Here is a 26,420-nt window from a genome sequence, read left to right as displayed (position 1 = left end):
ATTTATTTTTATTTTATTGATCTGTACATATTTATTCTATTTATTTCTATTTTATTGATCTGTACACATTTATTCTATGTATTTCTATTTAATCCATCTGTACACATTTATTCTATTTATTCTTATTTCATCTATCTGTACATATTTATTCTATTCATTTTTATTTTAATCTGTACATGTTTATTCTATTTATTTTTATTTTATTGATCTGTACATATTTATTCTATTTATTTTTATTTGATTGATCTGTACATATTTATTCTATTTTTATTTTATTGATCTGTACATATATATTCTATTTATTTTCATTTTATTTATCTGTCCATATTTATTCTATGCTTTGCACATAGTAAGCGCTTAACCAATGCCATCATTATTATTGTTATTACTATGTTTTGTTCCCTGTCTCCCCCTTCTAGCCTGTGAGCCCGCCGTTGGGCAGGGCCCGCCTCTCTATGCTGCCAACTTGGCCTTCCCAAGCGCTTAGTACAGCACACAGTAGGCGCTCAGTAAATACGACTGAATGAATGAATGAGTAAAGACCGCGGTGAGCGCTGAGGCTGCTGGGAAGGCAGGCGGGGCCTGGCCGCAAGGCCTGCCGGGACTTGTAGTTTTCCCCCCCCGCGCTCTCTACCGCCCCCAGCGGCGCCATCCCCTCGCTCCGCCGGTCCAGCCTCGAGGCCGGCCGGGCGGGGGGACCGGAAGTGACGTAGGAGGGCAGGCCAAGGGGAAGGTTGGCCAAGAGGAAGGTTGGCCAAGGGGAGGCCTGACGTGCCCGCCCAGCAAGATGGCGGAGCGAGGGTGAAGGCCCTGCTGCCCCTGTGGAGGCCAACGGGTGAGTTGGGGGGAATTGGGGCGGGGAGGGGGTTTCCTGGCCTCCCTGCCGGCAGCTGGGTGAGGTGGGCGACGGCCACCTGGGGCTTCGTTCATTCATTCAATCCTATTTAATCAATAGGATTCAATCCTTCAATCCTCCCCCCATCTTACCTCCTTCCCTTCCCCACAGCACCTGTAGATATGTTTGTACATGTTTATTACTCTATTTCACTTGTACATATCTATTCTATTTATTTTATTTCGTTAGTATGTTTGGTTTTGTCCTCTGTCTCCCCCTTTTAGACTGTGAGCCCACTGTTGGGTAGGGACCGTCTCTATATGTTGCCAACTTGGACTTCCCAAGCGCTTAGTCCAGTGCTCTGCAATCAATCGTATTTATTGAACGCTTATTTATTTATTTATTTTACTTGTACATATCTATTCTGTTTATTTCATTTTGTTAGTATGTTTTGTTTTGTTCTCCGTCTCCTCCTTTTAGACTGTGAGCCCACTGCTGGGTAGGGACTGTCTCTATATGTTGCCAACTTGGACTTCCCAAGCGCTTAGTCCAGTGCTCTGCAATCAATCAGTCGTATTTATTGAGCGCTTATTTATTTATTTTACTTGTACATATCTATTCTATTTATTTTATTTCGTTACTATATTTGGTTTTGTTGTCTGTCTCCCCCTTCTAGACTGTGAGCCCACTGTTGGGTAGGGACCATCTCTATATGTTGCCAACTTGGACTTCCCAAGCGCATAGTACGGTGCTCTGCAATCAATCAGTCGTATTTATTGAGCGCTTATTTATTTATTTTACTTGTACATATCTATTCTATTTATTTTATTTTGTTAGTATGTTTGGTTTTGTTCTCTGTCTCCCCCGTTTAGACTGTGAGCCCACTGTTGGGTAGGGACTGTCTCTAGATGTTGCCAACTTGGACTTCCCAAGCGCTTAGTCCAGTGCTCTGCAATCAATCAATCGTATTTATGGAGCGCTTATTTATTTATTTATTTATTTTACTTGTACATATCTATTCTATTTTATTCTGTTAGTATGTTTGGTTTTGTTCTCTGTCTCCCCCTTTTAGACTGTGAGCCCACTTTTGGGTAGGGCCCATCTCTATATGTTGCCAACTTGGACTTCCCAAGCGCTTAGTACAGTGTTCTGCAATCAATCAGTCGTATTTACTGAGCGCTTATTTATTTATTTTACTTGTACATATCTATTCTATTTATTTTGTTAGTATGTTTGGTCTTGTTCTCTGTCTCCCCCTTTTAGACTGTGAGCCCACTGCTGGTTAGGGACTGCCTCTATATGTTGCCAACTTGGACTTCTCAAGCGCTTAGTCCAGTGCTCTGCAATCAATCAATCGTATTTATTGAGCGCTTATTTATTTATTTATTTTACTTGTACGTATCTATTCTATTTGTTTTATTTTGTTAGTATGTTTGGTCTTGTTCTCTGTCTCCCCCTTTTAGACTGTGAGCCCACTGTTGGGTAGGGAACGTCTCTATATGTTGCCAACTTGGACTTCCCAAGCGCTTAGTCCAGTGCTCTGCAATCAATCAATCATATTTATTGGAAGCTTATTTATTTTACTTGTACATATCTATTCTATTTATTTTATTTTGTTGGTATGTTTGGTTTTGTTCCCTGTCTCCCCCTTTTAGACCGTGAGCCCGCTGTTGGGTAGGGACTGTCTCTAGATGTTGCCAACTTGGACTTCCCAAGCGCTTAGTCCAGTGCTCTGTAATCAATCGTATTTATTGAGCGCTTGTTTATTTATTTATTTTACTTGTACATATCTATTCTATTTATTTTATTTTGTTAGTATGTTTGGTTTTGTCCTCTGTCTCCCCCTTTTAGACTGTGAGCCCACTGTTGGGTAGGGACCGTCTCTATATGTTGCCAACTTGGACTTCCCAAGCGCTTAGTACAGTGCTCTGCAATCAGTCAATCAATCGTATTTACTGAGCGCTTATTTATTTATTTATTTTACTTGCACATATCTATTCTATTTATTTTATTTTGTTAGTATGTCTGGTTTTGTTCTCTGTCTCCCCCTTTTAGACTGTGAGCCCACTGTTGGGTAGGGACCGTCTCTATACGTTGCCAACTTGGACTTCCCAAGCGCTTAGTACAGTGTTCTGCAATCAATCAATCAATCGTATTTATTGAGCACTTATTTATTTATTTTACTTGCACATATCTATTCTATTCATTTTATTTTGTTAGTATGTCTGGTTTTGTTCTCTGTCTCCCCAGTTTAGACTGTGAGCCCACTGTTGGGTAGGGACTGTCTCTATATGTTGCCAACTTGGACTTCCCAAGCGCTTAGTACAGTGCTCTGCAATCAATCAATCGTATTTATTGAGCGCTTACTGTGTGCAGAGCACTGGACTAAGCGCTTGGGAAGTACAAGTTGGCAACATATAGAGACAGTCTCTGCAATCAATCAATCAGTCGTATTTATTGAGCGCTTACTGTATGCCGAGCACTGTACTAAGCTCTTGGGAAGTACAAGTTGGCAACATATAGAGACAGTCAATCAATCAATCGTATTTATTGAGCGCTTACTGTGTGTAGAGCACTGGACTAAGCGCTTGGGAAGTCCAAGTTGGCAACATATAGAGACAGTCCCTACCCAACAGTGGGCTCACAGTCTAAAAGGGGGAGACAGAGAACAAAACCAAACATACCAACAAAATAAAATAAATAGAATAGATATGTACAAGTAAAATAAATAAATACATAGAGTAATAAATAAATAGAGTAATAGAGCCTTTGCTGTCCATGTAGCCAGCCAATTTTCAGGATTTCTGCTGGGTCTGTCCACCTGACAAACCACCCTATGTGATGCCAGTAATGTCGTGGCCCCAACGGGCAGATTTGACACTAGATCCCAGGCATCCTGATTCCCAAGGAAATGTTCTTCCCACTGGACCAAAAGCAGGGCTAAACAAATGGATAGGAAAACAATCAAGACCGAAATACTACAAACAGAACCCCACCTCCAGGGAATCTGGGGGCCTTGGGAAGAAAGGCAGAGGGATGGGGGTGGGGGGGGGAACTTTTATGGTTCAAGTGTTTCTGGGCCAAATTCATCAAACTTGGAGAAGCAGCGTGGCTCAGTGGAAAGAGCCCGGGCTTGGAAGTCAGAGGTCATGGGTTCAAGTCCTGGCTCCGCCAATTGTCAGCTGTGTGACTTTGGGCAAGTCACTTCACTTCTCTGGGCCTCAGTTACCTAATCTGTAAAATGGGGATTAAGACTGTGAGCCCCCCATTGGACAACCTGATCACCTTGTACCTCCCCAGCGCTTAGAACAGTGCTTTGCACATAGTAAGCGCTTAATAAATGCCATTATTATTATTATCATCATCCCCCCCGCCTTACCTCCTTCCCTTCCCCACAGCACCTGTATATATGTATATATGTTTGTACAGATTTATTTATTTATTTTACTTGTACATATCTATTCTATTTATTTTATTTTGTTAATACGAAGCAGCGTGGCTCAGTGGAAAGAGCACGGGCTTGGAAGTCAGAGGTCATGGGTTCAAGTTCCGGCTCCGCCAATTGTCAGCCGTGTGACTTTGGGCAAGTCACTTCACTTCTCTGGGCCTCAGTTACCTCATCTGTAAAATGGGGATTAAGACTGTGAGCCCCCCATGGGACAACCTGATCACCTTGTATCTCTCCAGCGCTTAGAACAGTGCTTTGCACATGTAAGCGCTTAATAAATGTCATTATTATTATTATTATTATCCCCCCCACCTTACCTCCTTCCCTTCCCCATCATCATCATCATCAATCGTATTTATTGAGCGCTTACTATGTGCAGAGCACTGTACTAAGCGCTTGGGAAGTACAAATTGACAACATATAGAGACAGTCACAGCACCGGTATATATGTATATATGTTTGTATGTATTTATTACTTGATTTATTTATTTATTTTACTTGTACAAATCTATTCTATTTATTTTATTTTGTTAATATGAAGCAGCGTGGCTCAGTGGAAGGAGCACGGGCTTGGAAGTCAGAGGTCATGGGTTCAAACCCTGGCTCCACCAACTGTCAGCTGTGTGACTTTGGGCAAGTCACTTCACTTCTCTGGGCCTCGGTAACCTCATCTGTAAAATGGGGATGAAGACTGTGAGCCCCACCGGGGACAACCTGATTACCTTGTATCCTTCCCAGCGCTTAGAGCAGTGATTGGCACATAGTAAGCGCTTAACAAATGCCATTATTATCTTGTAGACTGTGAGCCCACTGTTGGGTAGGGACCGTCTCTAGATGTTGCCAACTTGTACTTCCCGAGCGTTTAGTACAGTGCTCTGCACACAGTAAGCGCTCAATAAATACAATTGATTGACTGATTGATTTTGTTCTCTGTCTCCCCCTTCTAGACTGTGAGCCCACTGTTGGGTAGGGACCGTCTCTAGATGTTGCCAACTTGGACTTCCCAAGCGCTTAGTACAGTGCTCTGCACACAGTAAGCGCTCAATAAATATGATTGATTGATTGCAGAGCACTGTACTAAGCGCTTGGGAAGTCCAAGTTGGCAAACTATAGAGACAGTCCCCACCCAACAACGGGCTCACAGTCTATGTATGTAGCCGTACACTGGGTTGCTTCCCTTACCCTAACTTTATCTGAATATCTGTCTCCCTGGCTAGATTGTAAGCTCCTTGAGGACAGGAATCCTTGAGGACAGGGATCATGTGTCTCTGCTTCATTGTACTCGCCCAAATACTTAAAAGAGTGTTATGCACTTAATGAGCACTCAGTAAATACTACCGATTGAATATTTTTTTTATTCAGAGTGGCAAATACTCAGCCAAAAGGCTCTTTTAAACCTCGAGAAATTCTAGGCCTATAAAGCTAGCACTGTACAAAAACACAATGGGAATTTTTCCCACTTGAGTGAATGAAAAATGCTTTCTAATTTTCAGTTTTTCATTTCATTCTGTAAGAAAACCATATTTTAACAATACGTCCCCTCGGCCCTTCCAGGAGAGGCCTTCCCCTCCTCCAGCCCAGCCAGCACACTTCCTTCCTCTCATGCCTTCATTCAGTCCTATTTATTGAGCGCTTACTGTGTGCAGAGCACTGCACCAAGGGCTTGGAAACTACAGTTCGGCAGCAGAGACCGTCATTCATTCATTCAGTCGTATTTATTGAGCGCTTACTGTGTGCTGAGCACCTTACTAAGCGCTTGGGAAGTCCAAGTTGGCAACATCTAGAGACGGTCCCTACCCGACAGCATGTTCGCAGTCTGGAGGGGGAGACAGACAACAAAACAAAACATATTAACAAAATGAAATAGAGTAATAAATATGTACAAATATATATATGTATATATATTTGTACATATACAAATATATATATGTATATATATTTGTACATATACAAATATATATATGTATATATTTGTATGTATACAAATATATATATGTATATATTTGTATGTATACAAATATATATATGTATATATTTGTATGTATACAAATATATATATGTATATATTTGTAAGTATACAAATATATATGTATATATATATTTGTATGCATTTATTATGTGCATATACACGTATATATATACATACATATATATGTGTGTGTGTATATATATGTATATATGCATATAATAAATGCATACGAATATGTATATATTTGTACATATACAAATATATATACGTATATATTTGTATGTAGACAAATATATACGTATATATATTTGTATGCATTTATTATATGCATATATATATATATGTGTGTGTGTGTGTATATATATATATATATATATATATATATATATATATATAGTCATCTATACTGTGAGCCCACTGTTGGGTAGGGACCGTCTCTATGTGTTGCCAACTTTTCATTCATTCATTCATTCATTCATTCATTCAATCGTATTTATTGAGCGCTTACTGTGTGCAGAGCACTGTACTAAGCGCTTGGGAAGTCCAATTTGGCAACATCTAGAGACGGTCCCTACCCAACAGTGGGCTCACAGTCTAGAAGGGGGAGACAGAGAACAAAACCAAACATACTAACAAAATAAAATAAATAGAATATGTACAAGTAAAATAAATAAATAACTTGTACTTCCCAAGCGCTTAGTACAGTGCTCTGCACACAGTAAGTGCCCAATAAATACGATTGAATGAATGAATGAATAAATACAGGGAGGGGAAGGAGGTAAGGTGGGGGGAGAGGAAGGAGGTAAGGCGAGGGGGAGAGGAAGGAGGGGGCTCAGTGTGGGAAGGCCTCCTGGAGGAGGTGAGCTCTCAGTAGGGCCTTGAAGGGAGGAAGAGAGCGAGCTTGGCCGATGTGCGGAGGGATTGGGGGCATTCCGGGCCAGGGGGAGGACGTGGGCCATCCCTGCCCAACAACGGGCTCACAGTCTAGAAGGGGGAGACAGGCAACGAAACCCTCTCATTGTTGCCACCTTGTACTTCCCAAGCGCTTAGTACAGTGCTCTGCACACAGTAAGCGCTCAATAAGTACGATTGAATGAATGAATTGAATGAATGTTGGGTAGGGACCGTCTCTATAATAATAGTAATAATAATGGTGGTATTTGTTAAGTGCTTACTATGTGCAAAGCACTGTTATAATAATAATAATAATGGTGGTATTTGTTAAGTGCTTACTATGTCAAAGCACTGTTCTATTAATGATGATGGCATTTGTTAAGCGCTTACTATGTGCAAGGCACCGTTCTAAGCACTGGGGGGATACAGGGTGATCAGGTTGTCCCACGTGGGGCTCACAGTCTTAATCCCCATTTTACAGATGAGGGAACTGAGGCCCAGAGAAGTGAAGTGATTTGCCCCAAGTCCCACAGCTGACAATTGGCGGAGCCGGGATTTGAACCCATAACCTCTAACTCCAAAGCCCGGGCTCTTTCCACTGAGCCACGCTGCTTTCCTATAATAATAAAAATGGCGTTTGTTAAGCGCTTACTATGTGCGAAGCACTATTCCAAGCGCTAGGGAGGATACAGCGGGATTGCATTGTCCGATGTGGGGTTTACAGTCTTAATTCCCATTTTACAGATGAGGTAACAGGCCTAGAGAAGTTTAAGTGGCTTGCCCAAGGTCACACAGCTGACAAGTAGCAGAGCTGGGATTCGAACCCATGACCTCTGACTCCCAAGCTTGCACTCTTATCACCGAGCCACGCTGCTTCCCCTGTATGCTGCCCACTTGTACTTCATCATCATCAATCGTATTTATTGAGCGCTTACTGTGTGCAGAGCACTGGACTAAGCGCTTGGGAAGTACAAGTTGGCAACATATAGAGACAGTCAATCAATCAATCGTATTTATTGAGTGCTTACTGTGTGCAGAGCACTGTACTAAGCGCTTGGGAAGTCCAAGTTGGCAACATATAGAGACGGTCCCTACCCAACGGTGGGCTCACAGTCTAAAGCAAGCGCTTTACAAGCGCTTAGCACAGTGCTCTGCATACAGTAAGCGCTCGTTAAATATGATGAGCCCCCTTTTTCCTCTCCTCCTCCCCCCGCCCTACGTCCTTCCCCTCCCCACAGCACTTGTATATATATATATATATATATATATATATATATATATATATGTATGTATATATATATTTGTACAGATTTATTACTCTGTTTTACTTGTACATATTTACTATTCTGTTTATTTTGTTAATCATGTGCATATAGCCGGTGCTTCCTCATGATATAGCTGGTACTATTCTATTTATTTTATTTTGTTAGTATGTTTGGTTTTGTTCTCTGTCTCCCCCTTTTAGACTGTGAGCCCACTGTTGGGTAGGGACTGTCTCTATATGTTGCCAATTTGTACTTCCCAAGCGCTTAGTACAGTGCTCTGCACACAGTAAGCGCTCAATAAATACGATTGATGATGATGATGATGATATAGCTTTAATTCTATCTGTTCTGACGGTTTTGACACCTGTCTACATGTTTTGTTTTGTTGTCTTCCTCCCGCTTCTAGACTGTGAGCTTGTTGTTGGATAGGGACCGGCTCTGTATGTGGCCGACTTGGACTTCCCAAGCGCTTAGTACAGTGCTCTGCACACAGTAAGCGCTCAATAAATACGATGGAATTCATTCCATCGTATTTATTGAACGAACGAATCTCGTCTCCCTGGCCCAAATCCTACCACGGGCTTGCAATGCCCTCCCTCCTCCGAGCAGACAGGTAATTCTTCTCCCACTCCCCCACTTTACAAACCTTATTATCATCATCATCATCAGTCGTATTTATTGAGCGCTTACTGTGTGCAGAGCACTGTACTAAGCGCTTGGGAAGTACAAATTGGCAACATATCGAGACAGTCCCTACCCAGCAGTGGGCTCGCAGTCTAAAAGAGCGGGCTCACAGTCTAAATTTATCATTATTAGTAATGATAATAATTAATACTGATGGTATTTGTTAAGCGCTTACTATGTGCCAAGCACTGTTCGAAGGGGAATCTGGGGGATTCAAGGTGATCAGGTTGTCCCGCATGGGGCTCACAGTCTTAATCCCCTATTAATAATGATATTAATGATTAATGATTGATAATGACAGTATTTGTTAAGTGCTTATTGTGTGCCAAGATCTGTTCTAAGCCCTGGGGGAATACAAGGTGATCAGGTTGTCCCACATGGGGCTCACAGTCTTAATCCCCTGTTAATAATGATATTAATGATTAATAATGGTGGTATTTAAGTGCTTACTGTGTGCCAAGCACTGTTCTAAACTCTGGGGGAATACAAGGTGATCAGGTTGTCCCACATGGGGCTCACAGTCTTAATCCCCTATTAATAATGATATTAATAATTAATGATTAATAATGATGGTATTTAAGTGCTTCCTACGTGCCAAGCACTGTTCTAAGCTCTGGGGGAATACAAGGTGATCAGGTTGTCCCGTGTGGGGCTCACAGTCTTAATCCCCTATTAATAATGATATTAATAATTAATGATTAATAATGATGGTATTTAAGTGCTTACTACGTGCCAAGCACTGTTCTAAACTCTGGGGGAATACAAGGTGATCAGGTTGTCCCACATGGGGCTCACAGTCTTAATCCCCTATTAATAATGATACTAATAATTAATGATTAATAATGATGGTATTTAAGTGCTTACTACGTGCCCAGCACTGTTCTAAACTCGGGGGGAATACAAGGTGATCAGGTTGTGCCGCATGGGGCTCACAGTCTTAATCCCCTATTAATAATGATATTAATAATTAATGATTAATAATGATGGTATTTAAGTGCTTCCTACGTGCCAATCACTGTTCTAAGCTCCGGGGGAATACAAGGTGATCAGGTTGTCCCGCATGGGGCTCACAGTCTTAATCCCCTATTAATAATGATATTAATAATTAATGATTAATAATGATGGTATTTGTTAAGTGCTTACTATGTGCCAAGCACTGTTCTAAGCTCTGGGGGAATACAAGGTGATCAGGTTGTCCCACATGGGGCTCACAGTCTTAATCCCCTGTTAATAATGATATTAATAATTAATGATTAATAATGATGGTATTTAAGTGCTTACTACGTGCCAAGCACTGTTCTAAGCTCTGGGGGAATACAAGGTGATCAGGTTGTCCCGCGTGGGGCTCACAGTCTTAATCCCCTATTAATAATGATATTAATAATTAATGATTAATAATGATGGTATTTAAGTGCTTACTACGTGCCAAGCACTGTTTTAAGCTCTGGGGGAATACAAGGTGATCAGGTTGTCCCGCGTGGGACTCACAGTCTTAACCCCCATTTTACAGATGAGGGAACTGAGGCACAGAGAAGCGAAGTGACCTGCCCAGAGTCACACAGCTGGCAGGTGGTGGAGCTGGGATTAGAACCCAGGACCTCTGACTCCCAAGCCCGGGCTCTTTCCGCCGTGTCACGCTGCTTACTTTTTTATTGGGCCCGTATTCCAGCAGAGCACTGGACTTAGTGCTTAGAAGGGTATAATCTAACAAAGTTGATAGGAATATATCCTGCCCACAAAGAGCACACAGTCTGGACGGTGATGGAGGCTCCGGACGAAAATGACCAACGGGCCCAGATTCCGATGCTTTAGCACCAATAACCGCACGACAAAATTAATTGTACTGCTAGTGGTTTGTCAGTGCTGTTCACACTCATCATCAGTCGTATTTACTGAGCGCTTACTGTGTGCAGAGCACTGGACTAAGCGCTTGGGAAGTCCAAATCGGCAACATCTAGAGACACGGTCCCTACCCAACAGTGGGCTCACAGTCGAAAAGGGGGAGACAGAGAACAGAACCAGACAGACTAACGAAATAAAATAAATAGAATGGATATGGACGAATAAAAGAAATTAAGAAATAAATAGAGTAATAACTGACTCTTGTCAGTGTGGTCCCCCTCTGGGGCCCAGAATGCGGTTAAGTGAGCAGGGGTGCAGCACGTTGCAGATTGTGCGCAGGGATTGTTTGCGTGCCGACACCCTTTGTGGCTGAAATGTCCCAACGTGGCCTCCCTCCTCCTCAGGTGGTGAACCCCATGTGGGACGGGGACTGGGGCCAACCCGATTAACTTGAATCTATTCCGGCGCTTAGAACAGTGTCTGGCACATAGTAAGTACTTAACGTATCATAATAATAATGATGGCATTTATTAAGTGCTTACTATTCATCCATTCAGCTGTATTTATTGAGCGCTTACTGTTTGCAGAGCACTGGACTAAGCGCTTGGGAAGTACAAGTTGGCAACATAGAGAGACGCTCCCTCAGAATAAATAGAAAATGGCATTTATTAAGTGCTTACTATTCATTCATTCAGTTGTATTTATTGAGCGCTTACTGTGTGCAGAGCACTGGACTAAGCGCTTGGGAAGTACAAGTTGGCAACATAGAGAGACGCTCCCTGAGAATAAATAGAAAATGGCATTTATTAAGTGCTTACTATTCATCCATTCAGCTGTATTTATTGAGCGCTTACTGTGTGCAGAGCACTGGACTAAGCGCTTGGGAAGTCCAAGTTGGCAACATAGAGAGACGCTCCCTGAGAATAAATAGAAAATGGCATTTATTAAGTGCTTACTATTCATTCATTCAGCTGTATTTATTGAGCGCTTACTGTGTGCAGAGCACTGGACTAAGCGCTTGGGAAGTACAAGTTGGCAACATAGAGAGACGCTTCCTCAGAATAAATAGAAAGTGGCATTTATTAAGTGCTTACTATTCATTCATTCAGCTGTATTTATTGAGCGCTTACTGTGTGCAGAGCACTGGACTAAGTGCTTGGGAAGTACAAGTTGGCAACATAGAGAGACGCTTCCTCAGAATAAATAGAAAGTGGCATTTATTAAGTGCTTACTATTCATTCATTCAGCTGTATTTATTGAGCGCTTACTGTGTGCAGAGCACCGGACTAAGCGCTTGGGAAGTACAAGTTGGCAACATAGAGAGACGCTCCCTCAGAATAAATAGAACGAGCCCCGGGTGGGACAGGGATTATTTAAGTCCTGATTAACTTGTATCTACCCATTCATTCATTCACTCATTCATTCATTCTCATTCATAGAGAAGCAGCGTGGCTCAGTGGAAAGAGCCCGGGCTTTGGAGTCAGAGGTCATGGGTTCGAATCCCGGCTCCACCAATTGTCAGCTGGGTGACTTTGGGGAAGTCACTTCACTTCTCTGGGCCTCAGTTACCTCATCTGTAAAATGGGGATTGAGGCTGTGAGCCCCCCGTGGGACAACCTGATCCCCTTGTAACCTCCCCAGCGCTTAGAACAGTGCTTTGCACATAGGAAGCGCTTAATAAATGCCATCGTTATTATTATTAGTACAGTGCTCTAAGCGCTTAGTACAGTGCTCTGCACATAGTAAGCGCTCAATAAATACGATTGATTGATTATTGGACAGGGACTGTGTCCAACCTGATGACCTTGTATCGGCCCCAGCACTTAGACCACTCCTCCGTTCAGTAGTATTTATTAAGTGCTTAGTACAGTGCTCTGCACATAGTAAGCGCTCAATAAATACGATTGATGATGATGATGATTCATTCTGTCATATTTATTGAGCACTTACTGTGTGCAGAGCACTGTGCTAAGCACTTGGAAAGTACCATTCAGCAACAAATAGAGACAGTCCCTCCCTGACAACAGGCTCACATTCTAGAAGGCGGGAGACAGGCATCAAAACAAGTGAGCAGGCATCAGTAACATCAATATGAATAAATAGAATTCTATCATCATCAATCGTATTTATTGAGCGCTTACTATGTGCAGAGCACTGTACTAAGCGCTTCTAGATATATGCGCATCATTAGTATACATAAATAGAACTGTAAATACGTACATATATACACAAGTGTTATATATACCCAGCTCCACCGCTTGTCAGCCGTGTGACTTTGGGCAAGTCACTTAATCAGTCAATCAACCAATCAATAATATTTATTGAGCGCTTACTATGTGCAGAGCACTGTACTGCGCACAGTATGTGTGCTTACTATGTGCAAAGCACTGTTCTAGGCGCTGGGGAGGTTACAAGGTAATCAGGTTGTCCCACGGGGGGCTCAAAGTCTTCATCCCCATTTTACAGATGAGGTCATGATTATTAAGTTAAATATTTATAGTAATGTAATAATAATGATGGTATTTGTTAAGCGCTTACAATGCGCCAAGGACTGTTCCAAGCGCTGGAATGGATACAGAGTTATCAGGTTGTCCCACCTGGGGCTCACAGTCTTCATCCCCATTTTACAGATGAGGTACCTGAGGCCCAGGGAAGTGAAGTGACTTGCCCAAAGTCACACAGCTGACAAGTGGCGGGGTCGGGATTAGAACCCATGACCTGTGACTCCCCAAGCCGGGCTCTTGCCACTAAGCCACGCTGCTTTTCTAATCTGTCTCCCCCGCTGGACTGTAAGCTTGTTGTGGGCAGGGAATGCGTCTGCTTATTGTTGTATTATACTCTCCCAAGCACTTAGTACAGTGCTTTGCACCCAGAAAGTACTCAATAAATATCAATAAATGAGTGAAAATTTCAAAACAAAAACACACCGTGTTGTTACTGTGTCTGGCTCACCTCAGTCTCAAAAGAAGCAGCGTGGCTCAGTGGAAAGAGCCCGGGCTTTGGAGTCAGAGGTCGTGGATTCAAATCCCGGCTCCGCCACTTGTCAGCTGGGGGACTTTGGGCAAGTCACTTCACTTCTCTGGGCCTCAGTTCCCTCATCTGTAAAACGGAGATTAATCAATCAGTCGTACTTATTGAACGCTCACTGTGTGCAAAGCACTGTACTAAGCGCTTGGGAAGTACAAGTTGGCAACAGTACAAGTTGGCAACAGATTAAGACTGTGACCTCATCACCTTGTAACCTCCCCCTCATCATCATCATCATCAATCGTATTTATTGAGCGCTTCCTATGTGCAGAGCACTGTACTAAGCGCTTGGGAAGTACAAGTTGGCAACAGTACAAGTTGGCAACAGATTAAGACTGTGACCTCATCACCTCATCACCTTGTAACCTCCCCATCATCATCATCATCATCAATCGTATTTATTGAGTGCTTCCTATGTGCAGAGCACTGGACTAAGCGCTTGGGAAGTACAAATTGGCAACATGTAGAGACAGTCCCTACCCCCATAGAACAATAGTAAGCGCTTAACAAATGCCATCATTATTATTATTATTATTACCCGTCTGAACACGTGAACCAAATTCTTTGGTATGCCGGCTCTGTAGGCGGTGGCGGGGGAAAATGAACGAGTCTCTAGAGTGTGGACTTCTAGTATTCTTTTTGTTCATTACAATCATCACCTCAACTTTTGACAGCTTTTATTGAAAGTGTAATTTGTAGTCACTTTTAAGCAATGATAGGAAAAGCAATAGTGAAAGAGAGGAAGGCAACTACTCCCTCTGTGTGGATGACTCCGAAATCTGCCTCGCTAACCCAATCTCCCTCCTCTGCAGTCTCTCAGACGATCCTCCCCCTTAGCCAACGTGGGACCCTTAGTTTGCTCCGTAAAAGTCAGTAGGCCCAACCTTCCTCTGGCCTCAGGTGTAAAATAGAAGCCATATCTATTTCATTTATTTTATTTTGTTAATATGTTTTGTTCTGTTGTCTGTCTCCCCTTCCTAGACTGTGAGCCCACGGTTGGGTAGGGATCGTCTCTGTATGTTGCCAGCTTGGACTTCCCAAGCGCTTAGTCCAGTGCTCTGCACACAGTAAGCTCTCAATAAATACAGTTGAATGAATGAATTTATTATTCTGTTTATTTTACTTGTACATGTTTATTCTATTTATTTTATTTTGTTAATATGTTTTGTTCTGTTGTCTGTCTCCCCTTTCTAGACTGCGAGCCCACGGTTGGGTAGGGACCGTCTCTAGATGTTGCCAGCTTGGACTTCCCAAGCGCTTAGTCCAGTGCTCTGCACACAGTAAGCGCTCAATAAATACGATTGAATGAATGAATGAATTTGTTATTCTGTTTATTTATTTTACTTGTACATGTTTATTCTATTTATTTTATTTTGTTAATATGTTTTGTTCTGTTGTCTGTCTCCCCTTTCTAGACTGTGAGCCCACTGTTGGGTAGGGACCATCTCTAGATGTTGCCAACTTGTACTTCCCAAGCGCTTAGTCCAGTGCTCTGCACACAGTAAGCACTCAATAAATACGATTGAATGAATGAATGAATTTATTATTCTATTATTTATTTATTTTTCTTGTACATGTTTATTCTATTTATTTTATTTTGTCAATATGTTTTGTTCTGTTGTCTGTCTCCCCTTTCTAGACCGTGAGCCCACGGTTGGGTAGGGACCAACCCTAGATGTTGCCAACTTGGACTTCCCAAGCGCTCAGTCCAGTGCTCTGCACACAGTAAGCGCTCAATAAATACGATTGAATGAAAGAATGAGTGAATCACCTCCACAGTCCACTTCCTTTGACGAGCGCTGCCGGTGGAAATCTGGATATCAAGCCGACTCTAACGCTTCCATGCTGTAACTCTGCCCTTGCCAGTTGTTGGAGACATTTAACTCCTTCCTCAAACCCCTGCTGGCCTGGTTACCTACTTTATCGAGAACACTCATCCATTCGGTCGTATTTATTAAGTGCGTACTGGGTGCAGAGTGCTCTACCAAGCGCTTGGAAAGTACAATTCGGCAACAAATAGAGACAATCCCTACCCCAACAACGGGTGAATACGTTGAAACTATCAGGCGGAATCCCCCCCAAATCTCCCCTGCCCCATTTTCAACTCTCCCATCTTTCCCAGCCGTATCTCAAGAGCTCTCCTGCCTTCTCTCAACATCCACTCCCTCCACCTGCACATCTGACCCCATCCCTTCTCCCCTTATCAGAACATTTGCACCCCTTCCACCCAGCCCCGGTCTTTCCACCCTGACCACCATCTTCAGCTGGTCACTCTCCAGTGGGTTCTTCCTTACTGCTTTCAAACATGTTCGTGTCTCCCCTGTCGTAGAAAAAAAAACCTCCCTTGATCCCGGGCTCCCTCCAGTTATTGCCCCATCTCCCTTCTCCTATTGCTCTCTAAATTCCTGGAGCCAGTTGTCTGCATCTGCCCTGTCCAATTCCTCTCCTCCAGTTCTCTCCTTAACCCAATCAGTCAATCAGTCGGATTTACGGAGAGCTTACTGTGTACAGAGCACTGTATTAAGCTCATGGGAGGGTACAGTATAACAATAAAAAACCACATTTCCTGCCCACAATGAGCTTGCTGCGTAGATGGTGGAGGGGGGCGGGGGAGAAAGCCATTAATATAAATAAATAAATTGCAGATATGTACATAAGTGCTCCTCCCCATCCCCCCGCCTTACCTCCTTCCCCTCCCCACAGCACCTGTATATATGTATATATGTTTGTACATATTACTCTATTATCTAGAGAAGCAGCGTGGCTCAGTGGAAAAAGCCCGGGCTTTGGAGTCAGAGGTCATGGGTTCAGATCCCGGCTCCACCGCTTGTCAACTGTGTGACTTTGGGCAAGTCACTTCACTTCTCTGGGCCGCAGTTCCCTCATCTGGAAAATGGGGATGAAGACTGTGAGCCCCACGTGGGACAACCTGATCACCTTGTAAATTCCCCAGCGCTTAGAACAGTGCTCTGCACATAGTAAGCGCTTAATAAATGCCATTATTATTATTATTATTTTATTTGTCCATGTTTATTCTATTTATTTTATTTTGTTAATATGTTTTGTTTTGTTCTCTGTCTCCCCCTTCTAGACTGTGAGCCCACTGTTGGGTAGGGACTGTCTCTATATGTTGCCAACTTGGGCTTCCCAAGCGCTTAGTACAGTGCTCTGCACACAGTAAGTGCTCAGTAAATCGAGCGCTTAGAACAGTGCTTTGCACATAGTAAGCACTTAACAAATGCCATCATTTATTAATAAATACGATTGAATGAATGAATATGGGGCTTGGAGGGAGGATGAATAAAGGGAGCGATGATGATGATGGTATTTGTTAAGTGCTTACTATGTGCCAAGCACTTTTCTTGATCAGGTGATCAGGTTGTCCCACGTGGGGCTCACAGTCTTAATCCCCATTTTACAGATGAGGAAACTGAGGCGCAGAGAAGTGAAGTGACTTGCCCAAAGTCACACAGTTGACAAGTCGAGGATGACACCAAGGTTGCATCTCACAAACTCGCAACCTTGGTGTTATCCTTGACTCCGCTCTCTCGTTCGCCCCTCACATCCAATCCATCACCCAAACCTGCCGGTCTCAGCTCCGCAACATCGCCAAGATCCGCCCTTTCCTCTCCATCCAAACCGCTACCCTGCTCGTTCAATCTCTCATCCTATTCCAACTGGACTACCGCATCAGCCTCCTCTCTGATCTCCCATCCTTCTGTCTCTCCCCACTTCAGTCTATACTTCATGCTGCTGCCCGGATCATCTTTGTGCAGAAACTCTCTGGACATGTTACTCCCCTCCTCAAAAATTTCCAGTGGCTACCAATCAACCTACGCATCAGGCAAAAGCTCCTCACTCTCGGCTTCAGGGCTGTCCATCCCCTCGCCCCCTCCTACCTCACCTCCCTTCTCTCCTTCTCCAGCCCACCCCTCCGATCCTCTGCTGCTAACCTCCTCACTGTGCGTCGTTCTAGCCTGTCCTGCCGTCGACCCCCGGCCCACGTCCTCCCCCGGGCCTGGAATGCCCTCCTTCTGCACGTCCACCAAGCTCGCTCTCTTCCTCCCTTCAAAGCCCTACTGAGCGCTCACCTCCTCCAGGAGGCCTTCCCACACTGGGCCCCCTGCTTCCTCTCCCCCTCCTCCCCCTCCCCATCCCCCCAACCCTACCTCCTTCCCTTCCCCACAGCACCTGTATATATGTTTGTACAGATTTATTACTCTATTTTACTTGTACATATTTACAATTATATTTATTTTGTTAATGATGTGCATCTAGCTTTACTTCTATTTATTCTGATGACACCTGTCCGCATGTTTTGTTTTGTTGTCTGTCTCCCACCTCTAGACTGTGAGCCCGTTGTTGGGTAGGGACCATCTCTATATGTTGCCGATTTGTACTTCCCAAGCACATAGTACAATGCTCTGCACACAGTAAGCACTCAATAAATACGAATGAATGAATGAAAGAAAAGTGGCGGCGCTGGGATTAGAACCCATGACCTTCTGACTCCCAGTCCCATACTCTTTCCACTGAGCCACGCTGACGGAGTGGGAGAAGAGGAAAGGAGGGCTTAGGGAAAGCCTCTTGGAGATGTGCCTACAATAAGGATTTGTGGGGGGAAGAGCAGTTGTCTTTTGGATATGAGGAGGGAAGGCGTTCCAGGCCAGAGGCAGGATGTGGGCAAGAGGTCGGCGGTGAGACAGAACAGATCGAGGTACAGTGAAAAGGTTAGCATTAGAGGAGTCAAGTGTGCGGGCTGGATTGTGGTTGGAGAGTAGCGTGGTAAGGTAAGAGGGGACAAGGTGATCGAGTGTTTTAAAGCCCTTGGTGAGGAGTTTCTGTTTGGTAATGAGGTAGATGGGCTTCTTTAGGAGTGGGGAATCATGGCCTGAATCCTCCTAATCCTCCTCGACCTCTCAGCTGCCTTTGACACTGTGGATCTCCCCCTTCTCTTCAACACGCTATCCAACCTTGGCATCACAGACTCCATCCTCTCCCAATTCTCCTCTTATCTCTCCAGCAGTTCATTCTCAGTGTCTTTTGCGGGCTCCTCCTGCCCCTCCCATCCCCTTAGTGTAGGGGTTCCTCAAGGGTCAGTTCTAGGTCCCCTTCTGTTCTCTGTCAATACTCACTCCCTTGGTGAACTCATTCACTCCCAAGGCTTCAACTATCATCTCTACCCTGATGACACCCAAATCTGCATCTCCGCCCCTGCTCTTTCTCCCTCCCTCCAGGCTCGTATTTCCTCCTGCCTTCAGGACATCTCCATCTGGATGTCTGCCCACCATCTATCTAAAACTCAGTATGTCCAAGACTGAACTCCTTATCTTCCCTCCCAAACCCTGCCCTCTCCCTGACTTTCCTGTCACTATAGACGGCACTAGCATCCTTCCCGCCTCACAAGCCCACAAAATCAGCTTGGCTCAGTGGAAAGAGCCCAGGGCTTGGGAGTCAGAGGTCATGGGTTCTAATCCCGGCTCTGCCACATGTCTGCTGTGTGACCTTGGGTAAGTCACTTAACTTCTCTGAGCCTCTGTTACCTCATCTGGAAAATGGGGATGAAGACTGTGAGCCCCACGTGGGACCACCTGATCACCTTGTATCCCCCCAGCCCTTAGAACAGTGCTTTGCACATAGTAAGCGCTTAACAAGTGCCATCATTATTATTATTATTATTATTATCCTAGACTCTGCTCTCTCGTTCACCCTACACATCATTCCGTCACCAAAACATGCCGGTCTCACCTCCACAATATCTCCAAGATCCGCTTTTCCTCTCCATCCATACCGCTACCTTGACTGTTCAATCTCTCATCCTATCCCGACTGGCTTACTGCATCAGCCTCCTCTCTCATCTCCCGTCCTCCTGTCACTCCCCACTTCAGTCTATACTTCACTCTGCTGCCCAGATTATCTTTGTACAGAAACGCTCTGGTCATGTTATCCCCCTCCTCACAAATCTCCAGTGGCTACCAATCAATCTGCGCATCAGGCAAAAACTCCTCACTCTCGGCTTCAAGGCTGTCCATCCCCTCGCCCCCTCCTACCTCACCTCCATTCTTTCCTTCTCCAGCCCAGCCCGCACCCTCCGCTCCTCTGCCACTAACCTCCTCACTGTACCTCGTTCTCGCCTGTCCCGCCGTCGACCCCCGGCCCACGTCCTCCCCCTGGCCTGGAATGCCCTCCCTCCACCCATCCGCCAAGCTAGCTCTCTTCCTCCCTTCAAAGCCCTACTGAGAGCTCACCTCCTCCAGGAGGCCTTCCCAGACCGAGCCCCCTTTTTTCTCTCCTCCTCCCCATCCCCCCCACCCTACCCCCTTCCCCTCCCCACAGCACCTTTATATATGTTTGTAAAGATTTATTACTCTATTTTACTTGTACGTATTTACTATCCTATTTATTTTGTTAATGATGTGCATCTAGCTTTACTTCTATTTATTCTGATGACTTGACACCCGTCCTCATGTTTTGTTTTGTTATCTGTCTCCCCCTTCTAGACTGTGAGCCCATTGTTGGGTAGGGACCATCTCTATATGTTGCCAACTTGACTTCCCAAACGCTTAGTACAGTGCTCTGCACACAATAAGCGCTCAATAAATACGATTGAATGAATGAATGAATGAACTAGCCCACTTTGCTTCGCTTATGCTGTCTTTTTGCTCTTGCAGTGTAACAGTTATTCATGAAGTCAAACCATGGTAGCTGGCCAAGCATTTTAAAATAGTTTGGCTTAAGGATCATCAGCATCATTAATGACATTCATTGAGCACTTACTGCGTTCAGAGGACTGTACTAAGCGCGTGGGAGAGTAAGGTACAGCAGAGTTGGTAGGCACATTCTCCGCCCACAACGAGTTTACAGTCTAGAGGGGGAAACGGACGTTAATATAAAGACGGATCTTGTTAAGGAGTGAATTGTATGGCTTGTATAGATTTTCTCCGTGATGGTTAACCTGCATCTTTTGCTTCTTTTAGAACCAAAGAACTGTCTTGAACCAAAATGCAGTATTCCCACCATTGTGAGCATCTTCTGGAGAGACTGAACGAACAACGGGAGGCAGGTTTTCTTTGTGACTGCACCGTAGTCATCGGTGACTTCCAGTTTAAAGCTCACCGGAATGTCCTTGCTTCATTCAGTGAGTATTTTGGTGCTATCTACAGAGACACTTCTGAAAACAATATTTTTCTGGATCAAAGTCAGGTGAAGGCCGATGGATTTCAAAAACTTTTGGAGTTCATATACACAGGAAATTTAAACCTCGACAGGTAAATCGCACATTTTGGGGGCTTACTTTTTTTGCTTTTTTAACGAATAAGCATTTGATGGGGTCGATGATGCTACTGTCTGCTTTCCCATTGGTTTTCCTTTGTGAAATCAGAGTTCTTTGCGAACAGCCAATCAGTCAATCGGTCAGTTGTTTTTTTGAGCACTTACTGTGTGCAGAACACTGTACTAAGCGCTTGGGTGCAACGGAGTTGGTAGACACGTTCCCTCTCCACAAAGTGCTTACACTCTAGAGAGGGAGACCTACGTTAATATAAAAGTATGGATGACGGGGAAGGGCATGGGAAAAGAGGAAATGAGGGCTTAGTCATTAAGACAGGAGGGAGATGAGGTAGTAGTCTCCCTGTATTTCTGTGAAGAGGCGAATTTCATCATTTTTCCAAGTTCATGCGCTGAATCAGAGCACCGCCTTCATCCCGTCCCCTGAGATTTGCTGGCCTTCGAATCAGTAAATCGATGGTATTTATTGAGTGCTTGCTGTGTGCAGAGCATCGTCATCAACACTATTTATCGAGCGTTTACTAGGTGCAGAGTACTGTGCACAGCGCTTGGAAAAGCGCACATACAACCGAGTTGGTAGACGCAAACCCTACCCACAAGCTCACCTCCTCCAGGAGGCCTTCCCAGACTGAGCCCCTTCCTTCCTCTCCCCCTCGTCCCCCTCTCCATCCCATCCATCTTACCTCCTTCCCTTCCCCACAGCACCTGTATATATGTATATATGTTTGTACATATTTGTACATATATGTTTGTACAGATTTGTTACTCTATTTTACTTGTACATATCTATTCTATTTTATTTTGTTAGTATGTTTGGTTTTGTTCTCTGTCTCCCCCTTTTAGACTGTGAGCCCACTGGTGGGTAGGGACTGTCTCTCTATGTTGCCAACTTGTACTTCCCAAGCGCTTAGTCCAGTGCTCTGCACACAGTAAGCGCTTAATAAATACGATTGATGATGATGATGATGATGATGATGATGACAAGGATCCTACAGTCTATAGAGGATGCCCTTGTGGTGACTAAGCTGCCCGGGGCTTGGGTCATGTCAAGGAGGAGGTACGCCAAGCCCTGCGTTCATATTAGACCATTTAGAGGATAATAATAATAATAATTTTGGTATTTGTGAAGTGCTTACTCTATGCCAAGCACTGTTCTAAGCGCTGGGAGAGATACAAGGTAATCAGGTTGTCCCACATGGGGCTCACAGTCTTAATCCCCATTTTCCAGTTGAGGTAACGGAGGCCCAGAGAATAATATAATGATAATGTTGGCATTTGTTAAGCGCTTACTATGTGCAAAGCACTGTTCTAAGTGCTGGGGGGGTTACAAGGTGATCAGGTTGTCCCATGGGGGGGGCTCAGAGTTTTAATCCCCGTTTTCCAGATGAGGGAACTGAGGCCCAGAGAAGTGCAGTGACTTGCCCAAAGTCACACAGCTGACAAGTGGCGGAGCCGGGATTAGAGCCCATGACCTCTGACTCCCAAGCCCGCCGTCTTTCCAGTTAGCCACGCCGCTTCTCTGATCGGTCAGGATCAACCCGACAGACCGAATGGCCCTGGGATAAAACTCCTTAGTTTTCTCCAGGCTGTTGAAGGAAATACTCAAAAAGGGTAGAATTGAGCTTCATCATTAAGATAAGCCGTCATTTTGTGTGTCAAAACCCCACTGCTAGGCATTATTAGGGCCAGAATGCAGACCGGGGTAGCGGAAAACCAGAGCTCTGAGCACTTTCTCAGCCTCAGACCCTGAGGAAAAATTTTCAAGGGCCCTAAGGAAAAGTTACCTCGTGTTCTCTCTTTCCTGATCCGGAGAAACACACTGTCCCGTGTCTTGGCATTGCTATTTTCTGGGACGTCCAGTTTCCAGTTACGCTTACTCATTGACAGTGTTTTCCACCCCTGAGAACAGAAAGCTAGACTTACTCTTCTACCTCCGCAGTAGTATTGATTTTCAGTTGTAAAAGGTTTTCGTTGACCAGAATATTGTCATGTAGCCTTGTTTCCTTACAGTTGGAATGTTAAAGAAATCCATCAGGCTGCTGACTATCTCAAAGTGGAGGAGGTGGTTACTAAATGTAAAATAAAGATGGAAGACTTTGCTTTTATTGCTAATCCCTCTTCTACAGAGATATCTAGTATTACTGGAAATATCGAGTTGAACCAACAGACTTGTCTCCTCACCCTTCGAGACTTTAACAGCCGGGAGAAATCAGAAGCTGCTTCTGCAACGGTAGTGCAGACGCACTCCAAAAAAGTGGGTTTAGAAAAGAAGTCCTCTCCCACCAAAAAGAGGAAGAAGAGTTTTAATGCCCAGAAAAGCCCACAGAATAAAACGGCGCCGTGCCCGAATGACATTTCAGATAATCCGTCTGTTGAAATGTTCTTAGATGCAAATAAACTGGCCTCGCAAGAAGCTGAACAAGCTCCCCTCCGAGATGATAATTCCGAATTCCAGCCGGCCTCAGTGGTGGAAAATGAGGCCTTTTCCACTCCAGATATCATCGTCCAAGCTGTAACGGCGAAACAGAAAAAGGGGAAACCTCAGTCCGACTGTCCTTTGAAGGAACACTGCATTTCTCACATAGCCAGTGCCAAGGGGGCTTACGAGCTGGAGAGCTTGGGAGAAGAAGATCAGCAATACCCAAAGGCTAAGCCAGTGTGCAACACTTGCGGGAAAGTGTTCTCGGAGGCCAGCAGTCTTCGGCGACACATGAGGATTCACAAGGGAGTTAAACCTTACGTCTGTCAACTGTGCGGAAAGGCGTTTACCCAGTGTAACCAGCTCAAAACTCACGTCCGAACTCACACAGGTAAGTTTCGGGCCTGCGAGAAACTCTCCCAAGTGCCGCAGGGCGATTGGAAGACTTTTAACGAAGCATTTCCTTGAAACGGCGCTGAATAGGCATTGCATGTTGGAAGTCATTTTATCAGGGTGTTCTTTTTTCTCTCTGTCCTTGTAGTCTTTTGGAAAATGGGAAGCGAATTGGGGGAATTGGGCTTTTTAGAACTGCGGGTGGAGTCCTCCGCCAGCAATCAATCAATCAATCGTATTTATTGAGCGCTTACTATGTGCAGAGCACTGGACTAAGCGCTTGGGAAGCACAAATTGGCAACACATAGAGACAGTCCCTACCCAACAGTGGGCTCGCAGTCTAAAAGGGGGAGGCAGAGAACAAAGCCAAACATACCAAAAAAATAAAATAAATAGGATAGCAGTGAGGGATGAACTCGGCCCTCGAGTCCTCTGAGAATTGCGCTTGATCTATAATTAGTGGTATGCATATTGAATGTATAGCTGGGGACTGGAATGTAGTAAATGCGCTGCACTGTCAAAATGAATCACTGTAAAAGTATTTTGGGCTCGCCCTGCTAAGCATTTAAGAGACAGGCACTGTTAACCGTGGAGAAGTGCAGACAGAGAAAGGAATTACATCGACCCTGCTGTAGATGGATATGCTCTCACCTTGCCGACGTTTCTCTCAATATGGTGACCCTTTTGTCCTTTGGTCCCTTCCCAACTTTATGCCCTTTTCTAGAATAATCAATACTTGCCCATCAAGGCCTCCCTTTTCCTCCTTCCATCATCCTTATTTCATATGATCTCGACTTTGACCTTGACTTCCCGCCCGACTTATTATGGATGAACGTTCTGTTGTCTGTTAGACAATTGTTTGTTGTCAATTGTACACATTGGTGAGTTGAAAATTATAGAGTTGGGGCCATTCATGCTTGCCAATGTCACCCTGCCCCTCCGGCCACTTTTAGCCCATTTACTCCCCTCCTACTCCTTCCCTTGGGACTTGGAGCTCTTAAAGCTCCTGTATATATGTATATATGTTTGTACATATTTATTACTCTATTTATTTATTTTATTTGTACATATCTATTCTATTTATTTTATTTTGTTAGTATGTTTGGTTTTGTTCTCTGTCTCCCCCTTTTAGACTGTGAGCCCACTGTTGGGTAGGGACTGTCTCTATATGTTGCCAATTTGTGCTTCCCAAGCGCTTAGTACAATGCTCTGCACATAGTAAGCGCTCAATAAATACGATTGATTGATTGATATGAGAAATGACATATTCTAGACTGCGAGCCCGCTGTTGGGTAGGGACCGTCTCTGTATGTTGCCAACTTGTTCTTCCCAAGCGCTTAGTACAGTGCTCTGCACACAGTAAGCGCTCAATAAATGCGATTGAATGAGTATGAGAAGCAGTGTGGCTTAGTGGCAAGAGCACAGGCTTGGAAGTTAGAGGACATGGGTTCTAATCCTTGCTCCGCCTCTTGTCTGCTGTGTGACCTTGGGCAAGTCACTTAACATCTCTGTGTCGCAGTTACCTCATCTGGAAAATGGGGGTTAAGACTGCAAGCCCCACGTAGGACGACCTGATTACCTTGTATCTACCGCAGTGCTTAGAACAGCGCTTGGCACGTAGCGCTTAACAAGTACCATTATTATTATTATCGATTGACACTGCTGATAATATCAGCCACTAGTTTTTTTCTGTGACAAGCATATTTTTGTGTTTAGGCTGAATCCTTTATTTACTTCATTTTAAGTTTAGAAGTACAATTTTATGCTTACTTCCCTCTACATGGGAGTCAGAAGGACCTGGGTTCTAATTACGGCTCCGCCACTTAGCTGCTCTGTGGCCTCGGGCAACTTTTCTGTGCCTCGGTTACCTCACCTGTAAAATAGGGATTAATACTATGAGCCCCTTCTGCGACAGAGACTGTGTCCAACATGCTTAGCTTGTATCTGCCCCAGTGCTTAGAACAGTGCTTGGCACATAGTAAATGCTTAACAAATGCCATCGTTATTCATTCATTCAGTCATATTATGCGCTTATTGTGTGCAGAGCACTATACTAAGTACTTGAGAAAGTACAGTACAACAATAAGCAGTGACATTCTCAGCCCACGTCTAGCTCACAGTCTCGAGTTTTGCACATAGTAAGCGCTTAACAAATAACATTATTATTATTATTATCAATACAAATAAATCAAATTACAGATGCATACTTAAGTGCTGTGGGGTGGGAAGGGGGAAAGAGCCAAGGGAGAAAGCCAGGGCGATGCAGAAGGGAGTGGGAAATGAGGAAACGTGGGGCTTAGTCTGGGAAGGCCTCTTGGAGGAGGTGTGCCTTCAGCAAGGCTTTGAAGAGGGGGACA

General features: G+C 44.2%; 1 protein-coding gene across 6 annotated transcripts in view; it reads left to right on the top strand.

Annotated features, from left to right (window-relative positions):
* Positions 1–752: 752 nt before the first annotated feature.
* MYNN (myoneurin) overlaps positions 753–26,420 on the top strand; it is a 42,000-nt gene continuing 16,332 nt past the window's right edge. For 2 of the 6 annotated variants that reach the window (XM_038751896.1, XM_038751872.1), the window contains exons 1-3: positions 753–835; positions 20,942–21,232; positions 23,262–24,061. In XM_038751896.1, the coding sequence (XP_038607824.1) occupies positions 20,967–21,232; positions 23,262–24,061 (1,066 nt within the window). In that variant the 5' untranslated portion in view covers positions 753–835; positions 20,942–20,966. Of the gene's footprint in view, positions 836–11,387; positions 11,428–14,997; positions 15,032–20,941; positions 21,233–23,261; positions 24,062–26,420 lie in introns of those variants that run through there. The other 4 variants (XM_038751910.1, XM_038751902.1, XM_038751882.1 and 1 more) reach the window with 4 other exon arrangements.

Source organism: Tachyglossus aculeatus, chromosome 1, assembly GCF_015852505.1.
Source record: "Tachyglossus aculeatus isolate mTacAcu1 chromosome 1, mTacAcu1.pri, whole genome shotgun sequence".
NCBI classification, from domain to species: domain Eukaryota; kingdom Metazoa; phylum Chordata; class Mammalia; order Monotremata; family Tachyglossidae; genus Tachyglossus; species Tachyglossus aculeatus.
The sequence above is the reverse complement of the archived record's forward strand: the minus strand, read 5'-3'. Positions and strand labels throughout refer to the sequence as shown.